The 23,508-nt window shown below is 34.3% G+C and overlaps 1 protein-coding gene across 1 annotated transcript in view; it reads right to left on the bottom strand.

Annotated features, from left to right (window-relative positions):
* LOC126889290 (uncharacterized) overlaps positions 1-23,508 on the bottom strand; it is a 67,821-nt gene that overhangs the window by 24,235 nt on the left and 20,078 nt on the right. The window contains exons 5-6 of the mRNA XM_050657416.1: positions 15,207-15,391; positions 3,775-3,947 (exon numbers count right to left, since the gene is read on the bottom strand). Coding sequence (XP_050513373.1) covers positions 3,775-3,947; positions 15,207-15,391 — 358 coding nt within the window. The remainder of the gene's footprint in view (positions 1-3,774; positions 3,948-15,206; positions 15,392-23,508) is intronic.

Genomic DNA, 23,508 nt, shown 5'->3' with positions numbered 1-23,508 from the left:
GATATAATGGCTCATTTTACATGATATGGACTGTTGAGTTCAATACTAAACAGTTGCTTGGCTTTATTGTATGTGATTGAAACCAAGACAAAGTTGTTTTTCATGTTTTATATATATATGTGTACATGTCTCTCGTTTTGTGTTTTTTAGCTTGTAGTTTGTATAGAGAAGACTTTTTGTACTGTGCCTGATGATGAGTCATATATTGTAAGACTCGAAACCGGTTGCCCCATGATTACATAACAACTAATAAAAAATACAAACTAAAGATTGCGAGTATTGACTCAATTACCATATCCAATTGCTTAAAGTTTTTATTGTATTTTTGATAAACAGGTCAAATTTACATTTTTTATTGAAATAACTGATTTAGATTATTAATATAGACTCTACACTCACTAAATCTGAATTTTTTTAGATATTTTACTTAACTTCATTTATCATGGCTTGGTACTTGCTAATTTGCTTATAACACTTTTTCATTTTATTTTTTAACTTTTATAACATATTAGTGGCTAATAAGTTAATAAAACATGTTTTTTTATATTCTTGTGTTACTCGACACATTATTTAATTTTTTAAACAAGTAGATCACAGAAAATTTTTAAGGGGTGCTGTGAGCACCCCACGTGGCAGTTGGCGCCTTGCAAAGCCACGTGGCAGGTGCCGGGTTAACGAAACTTTGGTTAATAATAGTTCTCAGTGAATAGATTAAAAAAGTCCATGACACCTAAGTCTGAAAAACTATTATTCTCGAGCTACAGCCTTCTGAAGTTCTTAAATTCAGGTACTCGGTTTACGTTAAGTGCACCGTTTTACGGTTAAGTGAATGAAAATATCTATTATTGAAAGAAGAGAGACTCATTTTCTTAAAGCCTATTTGCGTGTTGCATATAAATTCGTGGTTAAAAATAGATGCATCGTATTTTAGTCTTCAGAAATCCTCCGAAAGGTACTCAGAAAACTGAAGAAGTGCGATAGAGAATGTGTTGCTACAGCGATATAAGAATTATCATTTTTTTCATGAATGGTTCAGACTTATCCAATACCAGCATAGCTGCAGATTCGGCTTATTTTTAGATATTTCTTCTACTCTAACAGTGGCGGATCTAGGGGGAATAGGGCAATTCCCTTTGTAACACGGTCCAGAATTAAAGAAAAAATATATTAGCTGATATGAAACTTACTACAGACAGACAAATTCAACCCAACTAACTTTACAGTTAGAAAAATTAAGGGAACTTATTGCACATGTGATTATCTATGTCTTGTAGTTTGAGTTTATCTATTTTATGTATTTTGGGGTGATGTTTTATTGGACGTCGTCCCCTCTCCCAAGGCCACTGCTACTGAAGCGCTTTCAGAAAAACAACCACAATAAGTGCTGCTAGAGCAGAACAAGACATTTCACGTTTTCACGCATGGAGAATAGAGTGCCTCTAAAAATTATTAGATATGCCGACGAAGCACTAGTTTTTGCAAATAGCTTAGATGATTTGCAAAGAATAATCTCCAGCATATCAGATATGAGTAGAAAAAATGGACTTGATCTCAATACGAAAAGAAAAAACAAAGTACATACATGGTAGTAGGTAAACGCGAAATATTAATTACAATCTTCTATGGAAAAATCGGGTTTATGTCATCTTCGACTATCTGTACGGTAAGATGTTGCTGATTTCGGTTAGATGCATCATATGTCGTATTAACTAACGATTTATCACGATACTTCAGTAGTAGTGGCGGAATATTTGCCTTGGGGCAGGGGGGCGACTTCCAATAAAACATCAACCACAAAATATATAAAATAGATAAACCGAAACTACATAAAAGACAAAAGATAATAACATGTGCATTAAGTTCCCTTTATTTTCCTAACTGTCGAGATAATTGGATTGAATTTGTCTGTCTGTTGTAAGTTGCATGTAAGCTAACATATTTCAACGTGTAATAACAATTTTTTCTTTAATTCTGGACCCTGTTACCGGGGGGAATTCCCCTATTCCCCCCTAAAACCGCAACTGTTCCGTTGTTTTCTAAAGATAAGGTGAAACTGGAGCTATGCTGGTATTGGATAATTGAAGCATTCATGAAAACAGGATAATTGTTATGTCACTCTAGCAGCACATTTTTCATCGCACTTTTTCAGTTTTCTGAGGACTTTTCTGAGGTTTTCTGAAGACTAAAATACGATGCATCTATTTTTGACCACGAATTTATATGCAACAGGCAAATATGCATAAAGAAAATGAGTCCGTCTTCTTTCAGTAATAGATATTTTCATTCACTTGACCGTGAATTAGTGAACTTAATGTAAACCGAGTACCTAAATAAATTTTTTTAAGCCGTGTAGGTACGAGGTATGTCAAAAATATGAATTTTACTCAAGATTAAAGTAGCTTTATTTTTCACAATATTGAAAATTGTTATAATGGAAAGTTGTTTGGAATTAAGAACCATATTCTAATATGCAATTTCATCCTTTTAACTGAAAAAAAGAATTTGATTTTTTTAATTATGGATAATGCAACATTATTTTCAGTTATTTTAATTCTGATAACTCTTTAATTATTAATTTTACGAAAAAATGTTATTCTTTGTAAAAAGTTCTGCATGGTGAAAAAACTTAAATACAACCATCTCATACAACAAATTTGATCAATTTTATACGAGGTATGTCAAAAAATATGAATTTCGATCAAGAATAAAGTACCTTTATAGTTCAGAATATTTCAATAAGAAGGATGTAATTACATATTGGAACATGGTTTTTAGTTCTAAATTATAATAATAATAATCTCCCGTTTTATACCGCTCACGTAGCTTTGGGAGTATAGCATGGTAGTCTGCTATATCTAGTGCCTACGGTATACAAGGAAATAAAAAGGTAACAGGGCCAGTTACATAACAGGCTGCGCTTCAACCGCCTATTATTACCCCTGGTTTTACCCAAGGTACTCATTTTATTCGGGCTGAGTCGACCTGGACCTATAGACATTTTTTTAAATGTCTAGTTGTTCTTGCCAGCGGTGCGATTTAAACTCCGGCCTACCAGCACTCTAGCCAAGCATACTACTGCCTGAGCTACGCCGGCCCTAAATAACTTTACATAATCACAATTTTCTATATTGTGAAAAATAACGGTATTTTATTTAAGTACTCTTGAGCAAATTCATATTTTTTGATATATACCTCGTATAAAATCGACAAAATTTGATATAAGATTTCAGGTATATGTTATTATATTTATATTTATTTTTATTATATTTCAATTGGATTTTAGGTTTTAGACCATGCAGAACATTTTATAAAGAATAACTGTTTTTCGTAAAATTAATAATAAAAGAGTTATTATAATTAAAATAACTGAAAATAATGATAGAAAATTTTTCAATTTTTTTTTTCTATTAGAACAATGAAATTATATTAGAATATAGTTCTTAATTCCAAACAACTTTTCATTATAACAATTTTTAATATTGTGAAAAATAAAGCTACTTTTCTCTTGAGTAAAATTCATATTTTCTGACATAGCTCGTATACGGCCTAAAAAAATTGATAACTACTGGTTGTATTTTAAGTTTTAGACCATCCACAACTTTTTATAAAGAATAACTTTTTTCATAAAACTAAGAATAAAAAAGTTTCCCATATGATGCCGACTTAATAATTGAACACACTGTATATGTATCAGCAAAAACATTCGTTACGTTCAAGAATTCTGTCATGTCTTTCGCCACTCGAACGTATTAGTTTATATTTATATTTACTTACCTCATCATAACCATATATGACATAGTACATGCTAAAATCAGATGAAAGACAACAGGAGGTTTAAATAAAGGCTTCAAATGAACAAAAAATTTATTAACAGCTATTTGGACGGATGCCCTCCGTTTTTGGGTTCCTCTAATCGTAGCTTCCAACTCTTCCTTAAGCGCCTTTATCTAGAACAATAATTTAATTTTTTAATAAGAAAGAGTTCATTTAAGGCTTGTGGCATTAAATTTCTAATCCTTAAAACTTTTGGTTAGCGCTGCACCAACCACCACTACCAGCTACATTATCGCTTGAGTGTTCGTTCATATCAGTGCTGGTGTGTATTTAGTCTAGATAGAAAAATGTGTAAAAATACTTCCCACATAACAATGATGTTCGGATCATGTTCTAAGCATATCCTACCAACATTCGTCGAAGTATATCCTTTTTAGTATATGCGTAGTACAAGCATAGCATGTACCATAAAAAACATTCTAAATTTCATGTTCTTTGCATGTGCCTCAAAGAATATTCTTGCACCGAATATACTGAGCACATTCGGGTACGTAGTATCTCGGAATGTTCGTAAAAGTTTATTCTTAGAATATACCTTAATCGAATATTCTTAGTATATGCAAAAGTATATGCTTAACACATCCTTGTGTATACTTTTAAAATATCTTAAAAATAATATACTGTATGTACCTATAGGAAGAAGAATAATATGTTAGCCTATAGATTATCAACTTCGCATTAAGAATAATTAATAAAATTTATGTATTTTGGTAGGTACTACTGAACTATCTAATTCATTTTTTTTAAACCGTTTTAATTGTATGGTAAAAAGTTTAAAACTTAATTCTATTGAAGAAAAATGAGAAATTCTCGTTTCGTTTTCAGTTGAAATGAAATACCATTTTGATTTGAGTTTATACCATAAGCGTTAAGTGTTTTTACCTATAATTTTCGGGAATCCGGAAACGGCCATTCATTGTCATTCTGACTACTACTACTATCATTGTTTGATTTGCGTGTATAGATATAATGCTATGTGGAAATGCGATCAATGATTGTCCCCGTTTAGGATTTTGTCCTCTTCAGGGTTTGTAGTGAATGTATAATGTTGGCAGCAAAATCAAACAGTCCGAAAAACACACTGGGGCAAGCGCCGTATCCTGGTGTTTTTTTGGATCCTGGGTTATGCCGGACGGTGGTGTCCAGAAGGCTAAGAAGTCAACAGAGAAGAAAGTTTGATGGATTGTTGTTGGTTCCATAGACATTTACGTGTACTGTCCGTGCTTTGCTCTAGACCATTCTCCCTAGAAACCATTGTACAACGACAGGCGAACCTGCGTCCCTCGTCGGCGGTCAGGAGGTGGCTTTGAGCGCAGCGTGGACAGTGTGCGTTCGAGTGTAGAAAATAGTTGCGGCTATTTTCTTGGGACGAACAGGTATAATTGTGCAATGAAGTTGGGAAACCGCAAAAAACCAACTTCTCCCTATTCGGGTAAATTCTGACCCTTGCATTGCATTTTATACCTGCACAAGGGAAGGGGGTAGGTAACAAAAGAGCAAAATTATATGAAAATAGTTTCCAGTACAGTTATGCATTTATGTCTACGATGTTAGGTAGGACCAAGTATTTCTAGCTACAAGGACTAAAACATTTTTAAGAACATAAAAAGCAGTTTGAAAATAATAAATTCATATTGGTACTTCAATATTTCCTAAATACCTAGTAAGTAAAAGTATGTATAATGTATATAGATACCTATAAATTTTAGTAATTTACATACATATTTATATATTTGGCTATTATATAATTATATAAGCAGCATTTTTATTTTGATGTGCACATAATAACTAAATATATTACTTATATTTTATATATAGGCTACTTACCCATATAATATTTATTATACATAGGTACCTATATAACTAACTAAAGTTTATATATTACTTACTTTTTACGTAATATTGTAGAATGTAATAACTACATTCTCATATGCAATTAGAATATGTAACTATAATATATTAGTAGGACCAAAGAATACACACACCCAGTGGGTGTGTTAGTATTCTTTGGTAGAACCTATAGGATGAGATTGGGTGATGTTGAAAACATACTTCTGAGAAATACAGCACATCCTTGGAATATTCTTCCCATATACTAAAAATATGTGCGATAGTACATTCTAAGTATATACATAGAAGGTACAGTGGAACCCCGATAAGTCGGCCCCCGATAACCCGGAACTCCGGCTAACCCGGACCGATTTTTATCAGACAATCATTTCAACAATAAAAATGTATTGCTGTTACAAAATCTCGTGAACCTAATTCATTCATTTGGTGACGTCAATATACGAACGAAACGATTACTGAAAATATCAGGGTGCAGATGGGACCCTGTCGCGCAATTCGCAGCAAATAAAATAGTCGTATGTTTTTGGCTTCATTTTATTTCGGTTATACATACGCATTTTCAAGGTTCACGAGGTTTTGTACCAACTCTATGTAATATAATATTTGAGAGATAATGGAACCGGATTGACTCATGGCACACCACATTCATTGTCGAAAACAACAGGCACCTGTATTATCCTTTATTTATTTGAAACTGTCTTGCATTGTTTAGAAAAGACTATTAAAATTATTTTTTTAACAATGGTCTTAGTCATCACTGTTATTAAATAACATAACATCAGAGACGGTATTGTGTGTAGTAAAGTCGTGTTTTGTAATCGTTCGTAAATTTATTCAGATTTTGTGTTTGCGTGTCTTTTGTCTATAAGGGCAACAAAACGTAAAAATGTTGTAGTGATAATGGAAAAGAAACTAGAAGCATTAAGTAGAACTGATAAAGGTGAATCTTGCATCATTATATTATGGTGTCGGTACATCTACAGTATCGGATTGGAAGAAAAATAGAACTAAAATCGAAGAATTTTTTTTTCAAAATGATAACAAAAGACAGTTTGGACAATCGGAGCAAAGCTAATAAAGCTAAGAATGAGACTTTTGACGATGCTTTGTATGTGTGGTTTTGTGTGGAATGCGAACGTGGTTTACCAGTGTCTGTGTGACAATTATAACGGAGTTTATCTGTAAGCATACCATATTTTATTAATTTTTACCTTTGTCTCCGGCTAACCCGGATTTTCGATAACCCGGATCGGCCGCGGTCCCAATTAATCCGAGTTAACGGGGTTCCACTGTATATAGCACTTCCTTGGAATATTCTTCCCATATACTAAAAATATGTGCGATAGTACATTCTAAGTATATAACTAGAAGGTATATAGCACTTCCTTGGAATATTCTTCCCATATACTAAAATATGTGCGATAGTACATTCTAAGTATATAAATAGAAGGTTTATAGCACCTCCTTAGAATCTTCTAAAAAGTATGTTCTTGGTATATACTGAAAAGAAGTGCGGTAGTACATTCTAAGTATATACATAGAACGTTTAAGTACTGTAATGTAGTATATACTCAGTATATGCTCTGCACATTCGCAATGGTAATTACGCATATTCTAAGTATATACTTTTTCTGAAAAGTATGTTCTATGAATCTACTAAGAACATGAAATTGTTATGTGGGTTATGCCCGGTAGCCACCTTCTTAAGTTGAAAACCGTCATATAAAGCCGGATACAAATATGCGAGCCGAGCAGCTGTATGCGAACGCTATATTCGTATTATTTGTACTTGACTCGTAGACGACGTGTTCTAGTATGATACAATTGATCCAAAAGATGGCATAACCCAGACATCCAAAGTGAACGTTATCCTCCAACACCAAGTTGTTCTACAGGGTGGTGAATCGGAAAACGGGCCATAGGATACTCAATGTAAAATTCTAAACTGTTGAATTTCTGCTTCCCTAATTATGTTACATCAAAAATCATCGGAAGTTATTTGTAGAGGATTGAAATCTGTATTAGAAACAGAAGTTACAATTGTTCTACGATTTAAACACATTCCAAAATTTTGAAAAATATAATGTATTTACCGCAGTAGGTATGTGTGGGCATGTTAGGCCACACGTTATTATTTAACTGACAGTGAGCACATTATTGACTGAAGAAGATATCTTTATTATTAATACTTCTCCTTAACTAAAGGTATCTTATCAACTTTATTGTGTTTTAAACAGTAATTGATAAAATAAATAAAAAAATTGACAGTTCAAATTGTTAATATAATAAATTTATTGTCAACAAATGCAACCTTATACACATTATGGTATTGCGTGTGGCCTAACTTTGGCGTATTACTCTGAAAAATGTATTATATTTTTACAAAATTTTGAATAATTATTGTTTGTAGAACAATATTAACAGTTGTTTTCAATACAGATTTCAATTCTCTACAAATAGTTTCTTATGACTTTTGATGTAAAATAATTAGGGAAGCAGGAATTCAACAGTTTAGAATTTTACATTGAGTTTCCTATGGCCCGCTTTCCAATTCACCACCCGGTATATGGTTCACATAGTGTTCAGAAAAAAGTCACATCATTTTGAGCGTCGGGTTTGGGGGGAGAGGGAGGAGAAATCGGCAAATTCGTAGTTTTTTAGGGTTTTCGTCAATATTTATAAAACTGTGCGGTTTAGCATGAACAACCTTCTATACAAAAATGTTCTACATTAATAATGAAATAAAAAAGATCCGTTGCATAATCCTTCTAAAATGAACGGTTCCAAAGTTACGGAGGTAGTATGGTATAATTGGTCCAAAAAAGCCTAACCCAGACATCCAAAGTAAAAGTTTTCCTCCAACACCAAATTGTTCTATATGGCCCACATATTGTTCAATAAAAAGTTAGACCATTTTGAGCGTCCGGTTTGGGGGGGGGGGGGGGAGATGGGGAAAAATAGGTAAATTAGTAGTTTTTTTAAGTTTTTCGTTTTACAGTAAACAATGTTCTATACAAAAATATTCTACATAAAATTTAAAACAAAAAAGGTTCCATACATAATTGTTATAAAATCAACGGTTTCAGAGTTACGGAGGGTAAAAAGTGGAGGTTTTCGATACTTTTTATATTTTTTGGGCAATTGATGATGATTTTGGGTGGTGAAGTTGACGTTTCTTCAAGGGCTTATCACTAACATACCATCGGTCACTGAAATAGCAAATTTTATTTAGAAAACATAATCCTGTTAAAGAACTTTTCTTTCATCAGTAATACTGTTGTAACATACCCAAAAAATATAAAAAGTATCGAAAACCTCCACTTTCACCCTCCGTAACTCTGGAACCATTGATTTTATAACAATTATGTATGGGACCTTTTTTGTTTTGAATTTTATGTAGAACATTTTTGTGTAGAACATTGCTTACGCTAAAACATAGTTTTAGAAATATTGACGAAAAACGTGAAAAACTACTAATTTACCGACTTCTCCCCCATCTCCCCCAAACCGGACGCTCCAAATGGTGTAACTTTTTACTAAAAAATATGTGGACCATATAGAACAATTTGGTGTTGGACATTGGAGGAAAACTTTTACTTTGAATGTTTGGGTGAGGCCTTTTTTTGGACCAATTATACTATACTACCTTCGTAACTTTGCAACCGTTCATTTTAGAAGGATTATGCATAGAACCTTTTTTTATTCAAATTTAATGTAGAACATTTTTGTATAAAAGGTTGTTGATGCTATAAAAGATTGTTTACTGTAAAGCATAGTTTTAGAAATATTGACGAAAAACGTAAAAAAATACGAATTTACCTATTTCTCCCCCTCTCCCCCCAAACCGGACGCTCAAAATGGTGTAACTTTTTACTGAACAATATGTTAACCATATAGAACAATTTGGTGCTGGAGGAAAACTTTTACTTTGGATGTTTGGGTTAGGCCTTTTTTTGGACCAATTATACTATACTACCTCCGTAACTTTAGAACCGTTCATTTTAGAAGGATTATGCATAGAACCTTTTTTATTTGAAATTTAATGTAGAACATTTTTGTATAGAAGGTTGATCATGCTAAACCGCACAGTTTTAGAAATATTGACGAAAAACGTAAAAAACTACGAATTTACGGATTTCCTTCCCCTCTCCCCGCAAACCCGACGCTCAAAATGGTGTGACTTTTTTCCGAACATTATGTGGAGCCTATAGAACAATTTGGTGTTGGAGGGTAACTTTCACTTTGGATGTCTGGGTTTGGGTCTAGTTATACCATACTATAAGGAGTTCATTTCATTTTTTATTAGCTTCAATTTTGGTAATAGTAACACTAACTTTTTTGTAAAATTTTACAGTTTTTGAGTTATTTATGAAAAATCGGTTAAAAGCATGCATTTTTCTCACGAAAAATTAAAATCTTTGATCTTTAATAACTCAAAAAGTTTTGATTTATTTTAATAACTTTATGTAACAAGCTTTGCTTAGAATTTGCCCCTCTATCTAATTTTGGGGATATTTTTAATAAAATAATTTTCACCCCCGAGAAGGGGTGACATCCACCTCCAGGGTAAAAGCGCAAGTTGACACTATGTCACCTTTGTTTCTTGAGATATCCTCTAACCACTCACCAATTTTCATGCAAATCGATGGAGGTTCAACGAAATCGGAGGTAATAGCTCATATCCACATTAAGTGACTGCACTAACTCTTCTTATGTCAATTTAGTGATTTTATTGTGATATCCAAATGACCCTTTAAGTGAATGCATTCATGTATGAATGCATTTGGATTGGATGACAAAGGGAATAAAAATAGATGGAGAATACCTAAACAACTTACGTTTCGCCGATGATATAGTCATAGTAGCTGAGGATCTAGGTATGGCAAGAGAGATGGTACAAGAACTCGTTGTAGCTACAGAAAATGTTGGTTTAAATATAAACATCTCAAAAACAAAAATAATGACAAATTTGGTACCCAACCAGAACATCAGTATTGGTGGGAAGGAAATAGAACTCGTAGATAGATATAAATACCTGGGACATGAAATTACGATTGGCAGGGATAACCAGACTCATGAGCTGAAGAGAAGAATCGGTCTTGGGTGGGCAGCATTTGGAAAACTGAGAGAAACTTTTAAAAGTGAGTTACCCACATGTCTAAAGAGAAAGGTATTCGATCAGTGCGTCCTCCCAGTCTTGACGTACGGATCAGAAACACTTACCTTAACTAAAGCCTCGGCTACCAAACTAAGAGTCACGCAGAGAAGAATGGAGCGGTCAATGTTAGGAATAACTCTGCGAGACAAAATCAGAAACGAAGAAATCAGGAGAAGAACAAAGGTGACTGACGTCATCGAGAGGATAGCCAGGTTGAAGTGGAGATGGGCAGGACACGTAGCCAGAATGACAGATGGGCGATGGACGAAGAGGTTATTGGAATGGAGGCCAAGAGAAGACAAGAGAAGCGTCGGTCGACCGCCTACAAGATGGACTGACGACTTAAGAAAGGTAAATAAAAACTGGATGAGGGCGGCGCAGGATAGATGGGGTTGGAAACGAGGGGAGGAGGCCTATGTTCAGCAGTGGACTTTTGAGGCTGGATGATTCATGTATGAATGATGTATCTTGGTTGTCTTTATTTTGTATCAGATTTTCAGCTTCTTTAATAATTTCTTCATTGCTTACTTTTGGCAAATCTGTTAATATGTAACACGAAAACGTTGATAAATAAGTTAGTGCAGTCACTAAATTAGTCGATAAGATTCCAGACGTCTATTCAGGTGTCTTATCGGTGTAGATTATAATATAGAATATAGAATGTGTTGATTTTCATCTTATCACTAGCTGAAAAGTTTAGTTCATCATCGGTCTCCTCGTCAAATTGAATTTTTCTTTTTCTCTTTCTTATTTCTTTATATGTTTTATTTGGGCACAATTTTTTGGCTTAAAGTAAAGTAAGTTTTGGTAAAGTAATTTGAAAGAGCTTCATACTTTTTATTGACAGAACCCAGATCCATAATTTTTATCTACAAATATTTTTTGTATAGTATTCTTGCCGCCCTCTCATAATATGCCGCCCTAGGCAACTGCCTATATTGCCTAATGGATAAAGCTGCCCTGTTGGATAGGGAGGGAAGCGAAAACATAAGAAGATCATGCAATGTAGAAGACATAAATGGATGGGTGACAAAACGGAAACAGGAGTACAACGAACACATTAGTAGAATGGCAGAGGATAGGATAGAACGAATAGCACGAGATAAGAGGTTAATATTGAAGAAGAAACAGCCTATAAAGCCTACATACAAGAAGGAAGAAGAAGAAGTGATGAGTAAAGCGCGGAATATATGCAACATGTTTTTGAAAAAATATGCGAATATATATGCACCTTTTTTCATGAAAATATGCACAAATATTGACTTTTATTACCAAATATGCAATCCAATATGTAATAAAATTTAATGATGTAATAGAATAAAATAAGGTGCAAAAGTACTATGTTCAAAAAATGTTTTTTATACACATAGTAAGTAAGAAAAACATAGTCAGATACAATTATTTACTTTTTTAAAAAGGTACAAAATTTGTTTATAACTTAATTATATAGATAAAATATACAGGGTGTAACAAAAGTGCAGGTCATAAATTAAATCACATATTCTAGGACCAAAAATAGTTCGATTGGACCTAACTTACCTTAGTACAAATAATGTGCATATAAAAAAAGTTACAGCCCTTTGAAGTTATAAAATGAAAATCGATTTTTTTCAATATATCGAAAACTATTAGAGATATTTTATCGCAAATGGACATGTGGCATTCTAATGGTAGGAACATCTTAAAAAAATTATAGTGAAATTTGTGCGCCCATAAACATTTTATGGGGGTTTTGTTCCCTTAAATCCCTCCAAACTTTTGTTAACGTTCCAATTAAATTATTATTGTGGTACCAAACACAATACTTTTAAAACTTTTTTGCCTCTTAGTACTTTTTAGATAAGCCAGTGTTTATCGAGATATTCTGAATATTTGTCGAATCTACCAAATATTTGTATATGGAAGTACGATTAGAGATACCTGTTTAAAAGTTTATTTTATAATTTACATTTTTAGGTATAGTTTAAAAAAGAAGCCACATCTCGATAAAAGGTCGCTTATCTAAAAAATACTAAGAAACAAAAAAGTTTTAGAAATACTGTGTTTAACTAATGGTACCACAATAATAGTTTAATGGGAACGTACACAAACATTTGGGGGGTTTAAAGGAACAAAACCCCCATACAATGTGTATGTAAGCATATTAAAAAAGAAGCTGCGGCTCGATAAAAACTTACTTATCGAAAAAATACTGAGAGGCAAAAAAGTTTTAAAAACATTTTGTCTGTATATATTTTTCATATGCCCTGTGAGAGGTTTTAACCCCCAAAACCCCCCTGGGTGTGCCACTGCCATATAATAGCAGTTAAATATTGCATTGTTAGCTAGTTGTGAGCTAGTCTGAAAATTTCAGGTGCCTAGGCAGACTAGAACTATTTTTAAAATGGATTACAAAATTTGCGGATATAGTGACATAGTTACAAATACCAAGCCAAGCAGTGCCGGATTTAGTTCATGGACCGCCGGGGGCTAAGTCATACTATACCGCCACTGTCCAATAGGTATAGATGCGTCTTAGGTTAACAATTCATTAAAACTATTTTAATATTATTAGGTAATTTATTACAAATATACAAAAAAGCCACAAAGACACAAACTCACAACTTATAAAGTAAATTAACATAATTATCTATTCATTAAAACTATTTTAATATTCTTAGGTAATTTATTACAAATATACAAAAAAGCCACAAAGACACAAACTCACAACTTATAAAGTAAATTAACATAATTATTTACGAACAAATTTTCCCGGACTTGCTACATGCAAACAGGTCGATGATTTTATTAAAATCTAATTTTGTAAGCAGAGCATTATTAATATTTAAAACAGCTAACGAATTTAATGTTTCTTCCATCATCGTATTTCTTAAATAATTTTTGACCCGTTTTAAAGTGGAAAATGATCTTTCACCAGTTGCGTTAGTAACCATCAACGATAAGAAGATTCTTAGTGCTATTTCTAAGTTTGGGAAGGTTCCAATTATATTATTTTTATGCATAAGCTCCATCACACAAGTAGCACTGTGAGTTGATCTTTCTTATACTCAATGAATTTCTTGAAATAAAATTTTTAAGATGTTCTAAATTAACGACTGACCTTTCATGACTGTCACATTTTTCTTTAGTCTTTTTCCAGTCGTCAAATCCAGTAAAAAAGGAAAAAGTGCAATTTTCGCTTGAAAAGAGCCGACAATAGGTTTGTTCTAGCATCAGTTTCAAACGGTTTAAAACCATCAGTGAATAGTGGACCAGCGCGAGTAGAGGGGATAGCACTGGTGACTGTATTATGTTTTCTCACTGACCAACTGTTTGCTGACGGTTTTTGACTAGTTTGACTGTTTGCAAGAAGAAACCTAATAATATAAGCAAAACAAGTAGCCTGTGCTTTTGGAATAAACTAACCAGTCACGCCGAATTTTTTCACCATTCTTTAAAATTTTATAGAATAATGATTTAGTGCAGTACCTGTTTGGTTTCCTATTTTTCTTTTTGAAGATTCAAAGTCTAAAGAATTAAGATCCTGTGTATTGAATTCTTTTAGCACTTCATCTACACAATTTCTTGGCCAGAATTTTGGATCTTGTAAATCAACTCGATTAACACCACTTTCGACTAGAATTTGACGTTCAGGAGAACTCTTTTCAGGAAGTAACTCGATATCATAAAGTGGGTCTGAATTTTCTGTGGATGAATCATCTCGACGTGCTGAAGATCCTGCTGCAAATTTTATTTTATTAAAAAAGTAACTAAAATAGTCAAATAAACCTACCTTCTAAAACATCTGAAACTGTTGCAATTGAATCGTCTTGAAAAGAAGTGTTCGTTGGTATATTGTCTTGCCTGGATTTGGTAAAAAAAGCTGAATCTTGGGGGTTTTTTAATACTGCATTTAATTTTTGTTGTTTTTCTAACTTTTGTCGTTTCCAAATGCACCTCCTTCCTTTCCGATCATTTTTTAGAAACTTCACGAAAACACTTCACTAATAAATAAGTAAAATTTGAGACTAGTCTCGAAAACTGCGCTAACACGACTGACGACATGGAGCCGGACACGCTGCGACGCTGCCGCCAGGCGCAGTGGCGCTGGCCGATTTCCCGGAAATATGAAACGTGTTTTTGTGCGACCTGCTACCGCAGGCACGCATCTTATCGGTGACGAGACCAAGTTTTATTACAAGCTATTTCAGAAAATCAACCCCATAAATTTGGAATATCCACATATAGAATTAAAGCGTGATGGGAGCGACGTACCGCCTCTCAAAATTTACCGCCGGGGGCTAATAGTCCCATAGCTCCCCCTTAATCCGGCACTGAAGCCAAGTATATAAAAACGTTTTAATAATGCTAAAATGGTACTTACCGGATAGTCTTTATTTGTTTTGCCAGTGTTCCATCTATATACCTTTTGAAAAACCGCAAGTGCTTCTGTGTTCTTGCCGTAAGCCATCAAATACTTTGGACTCTCAGGTATAAACCAAAATCCAATAGCAGACAAGAATGTTCCCATGGAACTACATAAGATAAATATATTCCAGGAATGTATTTCTGAAAAGAATCTGATGTTGAAGCCTTATGTTGAGGTCAATAAAAAAATAAATTTTACAAATTAGTCCAATCAACAGCCATTTTCTCGTGTAATTTTAAGAATCAAGGTCGATCTGCTTGAAAATTTGGATTTAGGTAGTATTTACATAATATAACCTTTGTCAAAACCTACCCTATAGTATGGTATAGTTAGAACCAAACCCAGACATCCAAAGTGAAAGTTATCCTCCAACACCAAATTGTTCTATATGGTCCACATAATGTTCAGAAAAAAGTCACACCATTTTGAGCGTCGGGTTTGGGGGGGAGAGGGGGGAGAAATCTGAAAATTCGTAGTTTTTTAGGTTTTTCGTCAATATTTCTAAAACTAAGCGGTTTAGCATAAACAACCTTCTACACAAAATTGTTCTACATTAAATTTTAAATAAAAAAGGCCCTACGCATAACCCTTCTAAAATGAACGGTTCCAAAGTTACGGACGTAGTATAGTATAATTGGTCCAAAAAAAGGCCTAACCCAGACATCCAAAGTAAAAGTTTTCCTTCAACACCAAATTGTTCTATATGGTCCACATATTGTTCAGTAAAAAGTTACACCATTTTGAGCGTCCGGTTTGGGGGGGGGGAGATGGGGAGAGAATTCGGTAAATTAGTAGTTTTTTAAGTTTTTCGTCAATATTTCTAAAACTATGCTTTAGCGTAAGGAATGTTCTATAGAAAAATGTTCTACATAAAATTTAAAACAAAAAAGGTTCGATACATAATTGTCATAAAATCAACGGTTCCAGAGTTACGGAGGGTGAAAATTGGAGGTTTTCGATACTTTTTATATTCACCGATTTCTCCCCCCTCTCCCCCCAAACCCGACGCTCAAAATGGTGTGACTTTTTTCTGAACATTATGTGGACCATATAGAACAATGTGGTGTTGGAGGATAACTTTCACTTTGGATGTCTGGGTTTTTGGTATAGTTATATCATAAATATTGCCCAAAAAATATAAAAAGTATCGAAAACCTCGACTTTTCACCCTCCGTAACTCTGGAACCGTTGATTTAATAACAATTATGTATAGAACATTTTTCATTTTAAATTTCATGTAGAACATTTTTGTATATAACATTGTTTACACTAAAGCATAGTTTTAGAAATATTGACGAAAAACTTACAAAAAACTACTAATTTACCGGCTTCTCTCCCATCTCCCTCCCAAACCTAACGCTCAAAATGGTGTAACTTTTTACTGAACAATATGTGTACCATATAGAACATTTTGGTTAGGCCTTTTTTTGGACCAGTTATACTATACTACCTCCGTAACTTTGGAACCATTCATTTTAGAAAGATTATGCATAGGACCTTTTTTTATTTCAAATTGAATGTAGAACAATTTTGTATAGAAGGTTGTTCGTGCTAAACCGCATAGTTTTAGAAATATTGGCGAAAAACTTAAAAAACTACGAATTTACCGATTTCTCCCCCCTCTCCCCCCAAACCCGATGCTCAAAATGGTGTGACCTTTTTCTGGACATTGTGTGGACCATATAGAACAATTTGGTGTTGAAGGATAACTTTCACTTTGGATGTCTGGGTTATGCCATCTTTTGGATCAACTATACTATACTACTACGCCGATGCGGGCTTTTGCCCTGGGGATGAAAACAACCCCATCTAGCGGATGAAATTTTTTTAATAAAAAAAATTAGTAAGTCGACAGATGATTGACCAATTCTGAGTAAATTTTGTTCTATACAATTTTTTTTGCAAAGTTGCTACTTCCCAAGCTATTAGTGATTGAAACCAGAGCCGTGCGATACATCTTTTCAATATGATGCAAGTCTTCGAAATGCCGCCCCCTAAATATTATTGAAACTTTAATACTAGTATTTATTTTTATTAAATGAAATTAGAAAAAATGAACGAAAACTTTTATTTTAAAAACAAAACATACTTTAAATTAAATGAAATAATATGTATTAACATTAAATAACATTTATGAACATCTTTGATTTTAATTTTGGCAAACTCGTCAATCAGATTGGTGTAGTCTAAAGTAGCAGCTAGTGAGGACTCTATTGAAATAAGTGCTAATTTTTTTAGTTTTGTTTGTCTTATGGAGCTTCGTAAATAGTTTTTAATCATTTTTAATTTTGAAAAACTTCTTTCCCCGAGCTACCGAGACAGAGAGTGTTAATAAAATTCTTAGGGCCGGTACTTTCTGCACCTCGCATGATAAAATTCCTCTAACTGGGTTTTAATTGGAATAGATATTACCGGCCCTTAGTGATACAACTATATTTGGATATAAAGAAATTATGTTATTTTGGAACAAATAGTTCAAAACCTCTAAAAGTTTCATGGACTATGGTATCATTTGGGATAAACCATGCAATAAATCTTCTAGAAAATCATTTGCCTCTATATCCGATTCATTTTCTATGAAAAGTATTGAATGAATATTTTCTAGTATTTTATCATATTTCCCTTTTCTTATATTTCCCTAAATTTAAAAATATATAAAAATTTAAAATTTTTATTACGAGTTGCTAAAAGCGAAAATCAATCAATCAAAGAATTAAAGGCAATATTTAAAATATAGATGAAAAAATTTACTTTTTTAACTTTCTCTGTTGAGAGCTAATCCACAGATCAAATTGACGCATTTTTCTCTTGCTTCAATATTCGTTTTCAGCAGGAAATTCGGATCTTATTTACAAGATTTTCTGCAATTTCATTATCAGTAATTTTCAATTGGTCATAGCCAAATTGTCAGTAAATTTTCATTTTTTCCATAGTTTCTGACATTTTTACACAATCTGACAAATTTATAGTTACATGTTGTAACATCTTCGAGACTGAATTTATATAAAATAAAATATCATGCCAAATAACTACACCGATTATAAATTTATAATTTTTAATATTTTTACTAATCCTCATGCTTTGACTTTAGTTTCTGAATTATTGTTGACGTCTTTTATTATTTCGAATAAAGCATTATGATAGCTACCGGCCAATATCCCTCACAAGCTCCTTATGCAAAGTAGCCGAAAAAAAAAATGGTTATGGACAGACTGAACCGAGCCATAACCCATCTTGAACTGATTGACGACGCACAAGCTGGCTTCAGGAAACACAGGAACACCATGGACCATGTAGTCGAGTTTGCTCAAAAAGTCAAGGATGCTTTCCACCGTAAGATGTCAACAGTTGCAGTGCTAGTAGACCTCAAAGCTGCATACGACACAGTATGGAGAGGTTTGCTGTTACACAAGATAGCGAAGTCTGGAATTGACGGTAAACTGTTCAATTGGATAAAATCTTTTCTCGGTGAAAGGTATCAGAGAGTCAAATTTCACAACCATTGTTCCAAATTCAGACTACAAAGACAAGGGCTGCCACAAGGAGCTGTCATCAGCTGTCAATTGTTCAACCTAATGATAAACGATGTGCTCGCAATGATTAGAAAGACACCTGGTGTTGATGCCCTCCTGTATGCCGATGACCTCCTAATATGGGCATCAAGTAGCAGTCTGAAAGCGCTCGAGGGAGTAATGAACGAGGCTCTCAAAAATCTAGAAAAATGGGCGGATAAAAACTGCCTAACTGTCAGTACAACCAAAACCGTATATCAAGTACTTACCCTTTCAACAAAGCAGACTGCTGTCAAGCTGACATACAAAGGAGTCGACCTGGAAAGAGAGGATGTAACAAAATACCTGGGGGTGTACATAGATAAGAAAATGACGTGGAAACCTCAAATCGACGACATTGCAGAGAAAGCCACAAAGAGATGTCGACTGCTCAAACGTCTCACAGCAACAAAATGGGGCGTCACGCAAGATGTCTTGGTAGCAACATACAAAACCTATGTCCGGCCGATACTAGAATATGGGAGTGAAGCTACAATAACTGCGAGTACAAACACCACCTCCAAGCTTGAAGTCGCCCAGAACACTGCCCTTCGCGTCATCACCGGTGCTCCAAAATCAACACCGATTACATCAATGGAAGCCCAGACCGGTATTGAACCAATACAATGCCGCAGAGAGCAACACGCGTTAACCTTCTGGGAAAGGCAAAGACGAATACTTCCACAAAAATGGGACGAATATAGACAAGCAGCCTCACGTCTTAAAACACAAACCACTCCGCTTACAGTAGCAAATCAAATCATGGAAAAATACCACATTGACCTGTCGAAAGCTGCCCCCTTCCCAGCGCAAACTACACTCGCCCGCTGTCTACCAAACACAGAATTGCGTCTTGAAAACCATAACGACCCGAAGCACTTATCGTCAGACATTGTCCTAAGGAAAGCCGCCCTAGAGACGATACACACCAATTACCCAGTGCATGAGTGGCTCCACATCTATTGCGATGGCTCCTCGATGCCGGACTCGGGAAGAACAGGAGCAGGATATGTCTCAACGTTCTCCAAAGGCTCCATAGCTGTGCCCCTCTCACCAACTATGATGGCGAAATTGCTGCTATACACGAAGCCGCTAAAAGTCTCGAGAATCTCCAACACCCCCAAAAAGTTGCCTTCTTCATCGACTGCCAAGCCGCAATCCTCGCCCTGTCGACAAATCGATATACCGACTGTGCCCAAACAATATCTTGCCGCGTCCAACTATCGAACTTGCTGGAAAAAGGGTGGCTGATTACTTTACAATGGATCCCTAGTCATGTCGGTGTTGAAGGGAATGAAGCGGCGGATGAACTTGCAAAAGAAGGCACTACTCTTCCACAGCCCCCTAGCTTCCAATCGTACACATCAGCAAAGTCCACCATTAAAAGAGGAATCAAAGCGAAGATAAAAGACCAGCAAATACAAGCCGGTGCTGGAAAATCTTGGGCTCACCTAATAGAGTCACCAATCCCTCACAACTTGCCGAGACCCATCAGTGTAGCCGCGTTCAGAACAACTACGGGGCATGACTACCTGGCCTCCCATCTACATCACATCGGCGTCCGTGAAAATGACAACTGTCCACTATGTAATCAGCCCCAGATGGATGCTGCTCACCTCCCAGAGTGCCCAGCCCTGATAACAGACCCACCCGAGGAGGATGAAGATCGCCTACGAGAAACGGCTCGTCTATACTGGTCAGCGCGCCGCCAAATGGCTAGCATGCCAAGGGTGGGCGTTGGCTAGTAAGTAAGTAAGTATTATGTATTTCACAAAATTGAAATCTTAGAGGTTTCGATGCATCTATTCGACTTAACCATCTAGTAGTACTCAACGGTTTTAGTGTTAGTGTGAAACATGTTTTTTTCAGAGTAACAAAAAAGTGTAACAAAAATGAACTCCTGTTGGAGTGATATACTCCAACAGAAGTAATGAAAAAATGATTACTACTTCAGGAATAAAAATGAATAGAGAATACTACTTATCACTCAATAGTTGTGTCTATATTGAAAATAGAAATGAAGGGGCTTCAGCGTTGAAGCCGAAGTAATAAAAATTACTACAACGCTTTGTAAAACCAGAAAAAAAGTGTACAGTTTTTGTATAATACAAAAAAAGTTTGTTGTTTCTGAATAAGAAGACGCTGCGTCATTTATGACTAAGATGGCATGCGCAGGGCACGTAAAACGCTCTCGGATATTTTTCAAATTAATATTCTGTTTTGCACACCCTTTCTTATTACTTTTATATAAACCCCGTTATCATAAACTTGTCCTCCGAGTAGTTTTAAATCAAGAACTATGTTTTCAAGAACTTATTTTTGTCAAAATAAGGTCTGTTAAACCATCACCAGCTAAATATTTTCGGCTGACACTTGGTCCTATATATACTTTTAATTATTGAATGGCTCAATTTGTATTTTAATTTTACTGATTATGCCGCCCCCTTGTGATGCCGCCTGATGTGGCTGCCTCACCGCATCATAGCACCGCACGGCCCTGATTGAAACTATGTATTTTTCATTGAAAAATCTCAAGTTTTATAACCCTTTTTCATGAATAACAAATTTTTTTAATTATTTAACAAAAGAACAAAAGAGCAACGAACAAAATTGTAGCCAATAAGAAAACAAAATTGGAAAAATTTAGTAACTATTTAGTAATTATTAACTATTTAGTATTTTTTTTGCCAATTTTACCAAAATTGGCAAAATTACTTACTAAAATTACTAGCCGGTTGTGTCTGAATTTAACGAACCGACTATATATTACAGCATCAACGTTTCGAACTTTACGCGATATCTCTTCAGGTGAGAATCATAACTTTGATTTTTTTAAATAGGAAAGTACATCACGTGACACCTCATTCAAAAGCTTTTAAAATAATGATTACAAAAATGTATAATACTTGCGCAAAATGTCGATCCAATGCTTTTTAAATACATTCATTTATTTTTGAATTCTGATAAAACTAATAAGAGTTTTTGAAAAATTTAAACGCAGAATGAAAGATTACATTATCGCCGAGGGCCAAAACTCCCTAAAAACTTCTATAATGTTTATTTTAATAAGTTACAGGGGTGAAGACGAAGAGAAAATTTAGTATGATTTTTAATTTCAAATATGATTAAAAAAAAAGCTTTTTGTTTATTCGAAGGGACTTTTGGCCCTCGGTAATAATCTAATCTCTCATTCTGCTTTTAAATTTTTCAAAAATACTCACTAGTTTTCTCAGGATTCGAAAAATATTATTGCATTTAAAAAGCATTTGACCGAACTTTTGCCCAAGTATTATACGTTTTTGTAATCAGTATTTCAAAAGCTTTTAAATGAGGTGTCACATGATAAACTTACCCATTTAAAAAAATCAAAGGTATGACTGTCACCTGAAGAGGGATAGCATAAAGTTCGAAACATTGATGCCATTATATACGATTACTTTAAAAATCGACCTGTCCGAGCGTTTTGCTAATGTGCTAAAAATAAACGAGTTAATATGGGGGGATTTATGAGAATTTATTGTATGACTTTAAGTTATAATATTATAGACCGATAACACCAAACGTGTTAAAGTTACATTTAATAGCGGTAATACCAGTACATATTATTATATCAACATGTTTTAAGTATATTTTATATAAACTGCTCGTCAAAAGTTAGGGATATAGAAAATTCTGCTCATTTTCATAGTTGATTTTTTCTTGAACAGATTAACGGATTCAGCTATTTTTTTTATTATTTTAGATTTTTCTTTAGTATTTACACAGTTGTGCAAAGGTTTACTCAAACTTTTTTTTGTACTTATACCAGGTGGAAGAAAAGAAATGTTCTTCTTATGTTAAGTTTGAGACGCCCTAGGGAGGACAAATTGCAAATGTGAGTATTCATCAGAATCGTATTGTAGTCTTATGTTTTGTGAACATTTTGTTTTTTGAAGGTCCCTGATATCTTTAAAAACAAAGAAAATAGACGGTTTTGTAGTTTAACATATTATGTTTTAACCGAAACAAAAGTTTGAGACACCTTGTAGGGAGGAAAAGCCACAAAGGTGGGCATACATCGATATTATGTTGTAGTCTCATATTTTGCGAATATTTCATTTTTTTAATTTCTCTGATATATTTAATAACAAAGAAACTAGACGGTTTTATTCTTCAATATCGTCCCTTAGCTTACAACACCGCTCAAGTCGAAAATTAACGGTTTTCGGATTTTAATACCACTTAATAGATTTGCTCATTGCGCATCAAACCATTTGTCACATGATTTAGATTTCAGTCAATCAGATGCCGTAATTCAAAAAGTAGTGACACCGCGCAAGTCGTCAACACCTGTATCATGGTCAACACCGCACAAGTCGCTCTGTTATTATTATGTTTGTTCGTGAGTTTTACTGCTGAAAAGTCTAGTATCCAAGAAGTTTTTATAGAATTAAGAGGTAAGCTATATAATAAAATAGTGTTTATTCATTTACGCGTATTAATATAGAAAGAAATGATAATAAAATAACTTAAGCGGTGTTTACTAACCGTATTTTTTTTAACTTAGGCGGTCTTTCAAAAAGTAATTTTTTTCGTCTCCTGTAAAGTTTGTAAAAATGACTTATGCGGTGTTGTTAGCTAAGGGACGATATGTGTTTTAACTGACGACATGCGATACGTGAAGAAGCCATGTCTTGTCATACCACGAAGATGAAATTATTTTCTAC

This window comes from Diabrotica virgifera, chromosome 8 (genome assembly GCF_917563875.1).
Source record: "Diabrotica virgifera virgifera chromosome 8, PGI_DIABVI_V3a".
Lineage (NCBI taxonomy): Eukaryota > Metazoa > Arthropoda > Insecta > Coleoptera > Chrysomelidae > Diabrotica > Diabrotica virgifera.
Note: the sequence above shows the minus strand (reverse complement) of the source record. Positions and strands in the feature narration are given on the sequence as shown.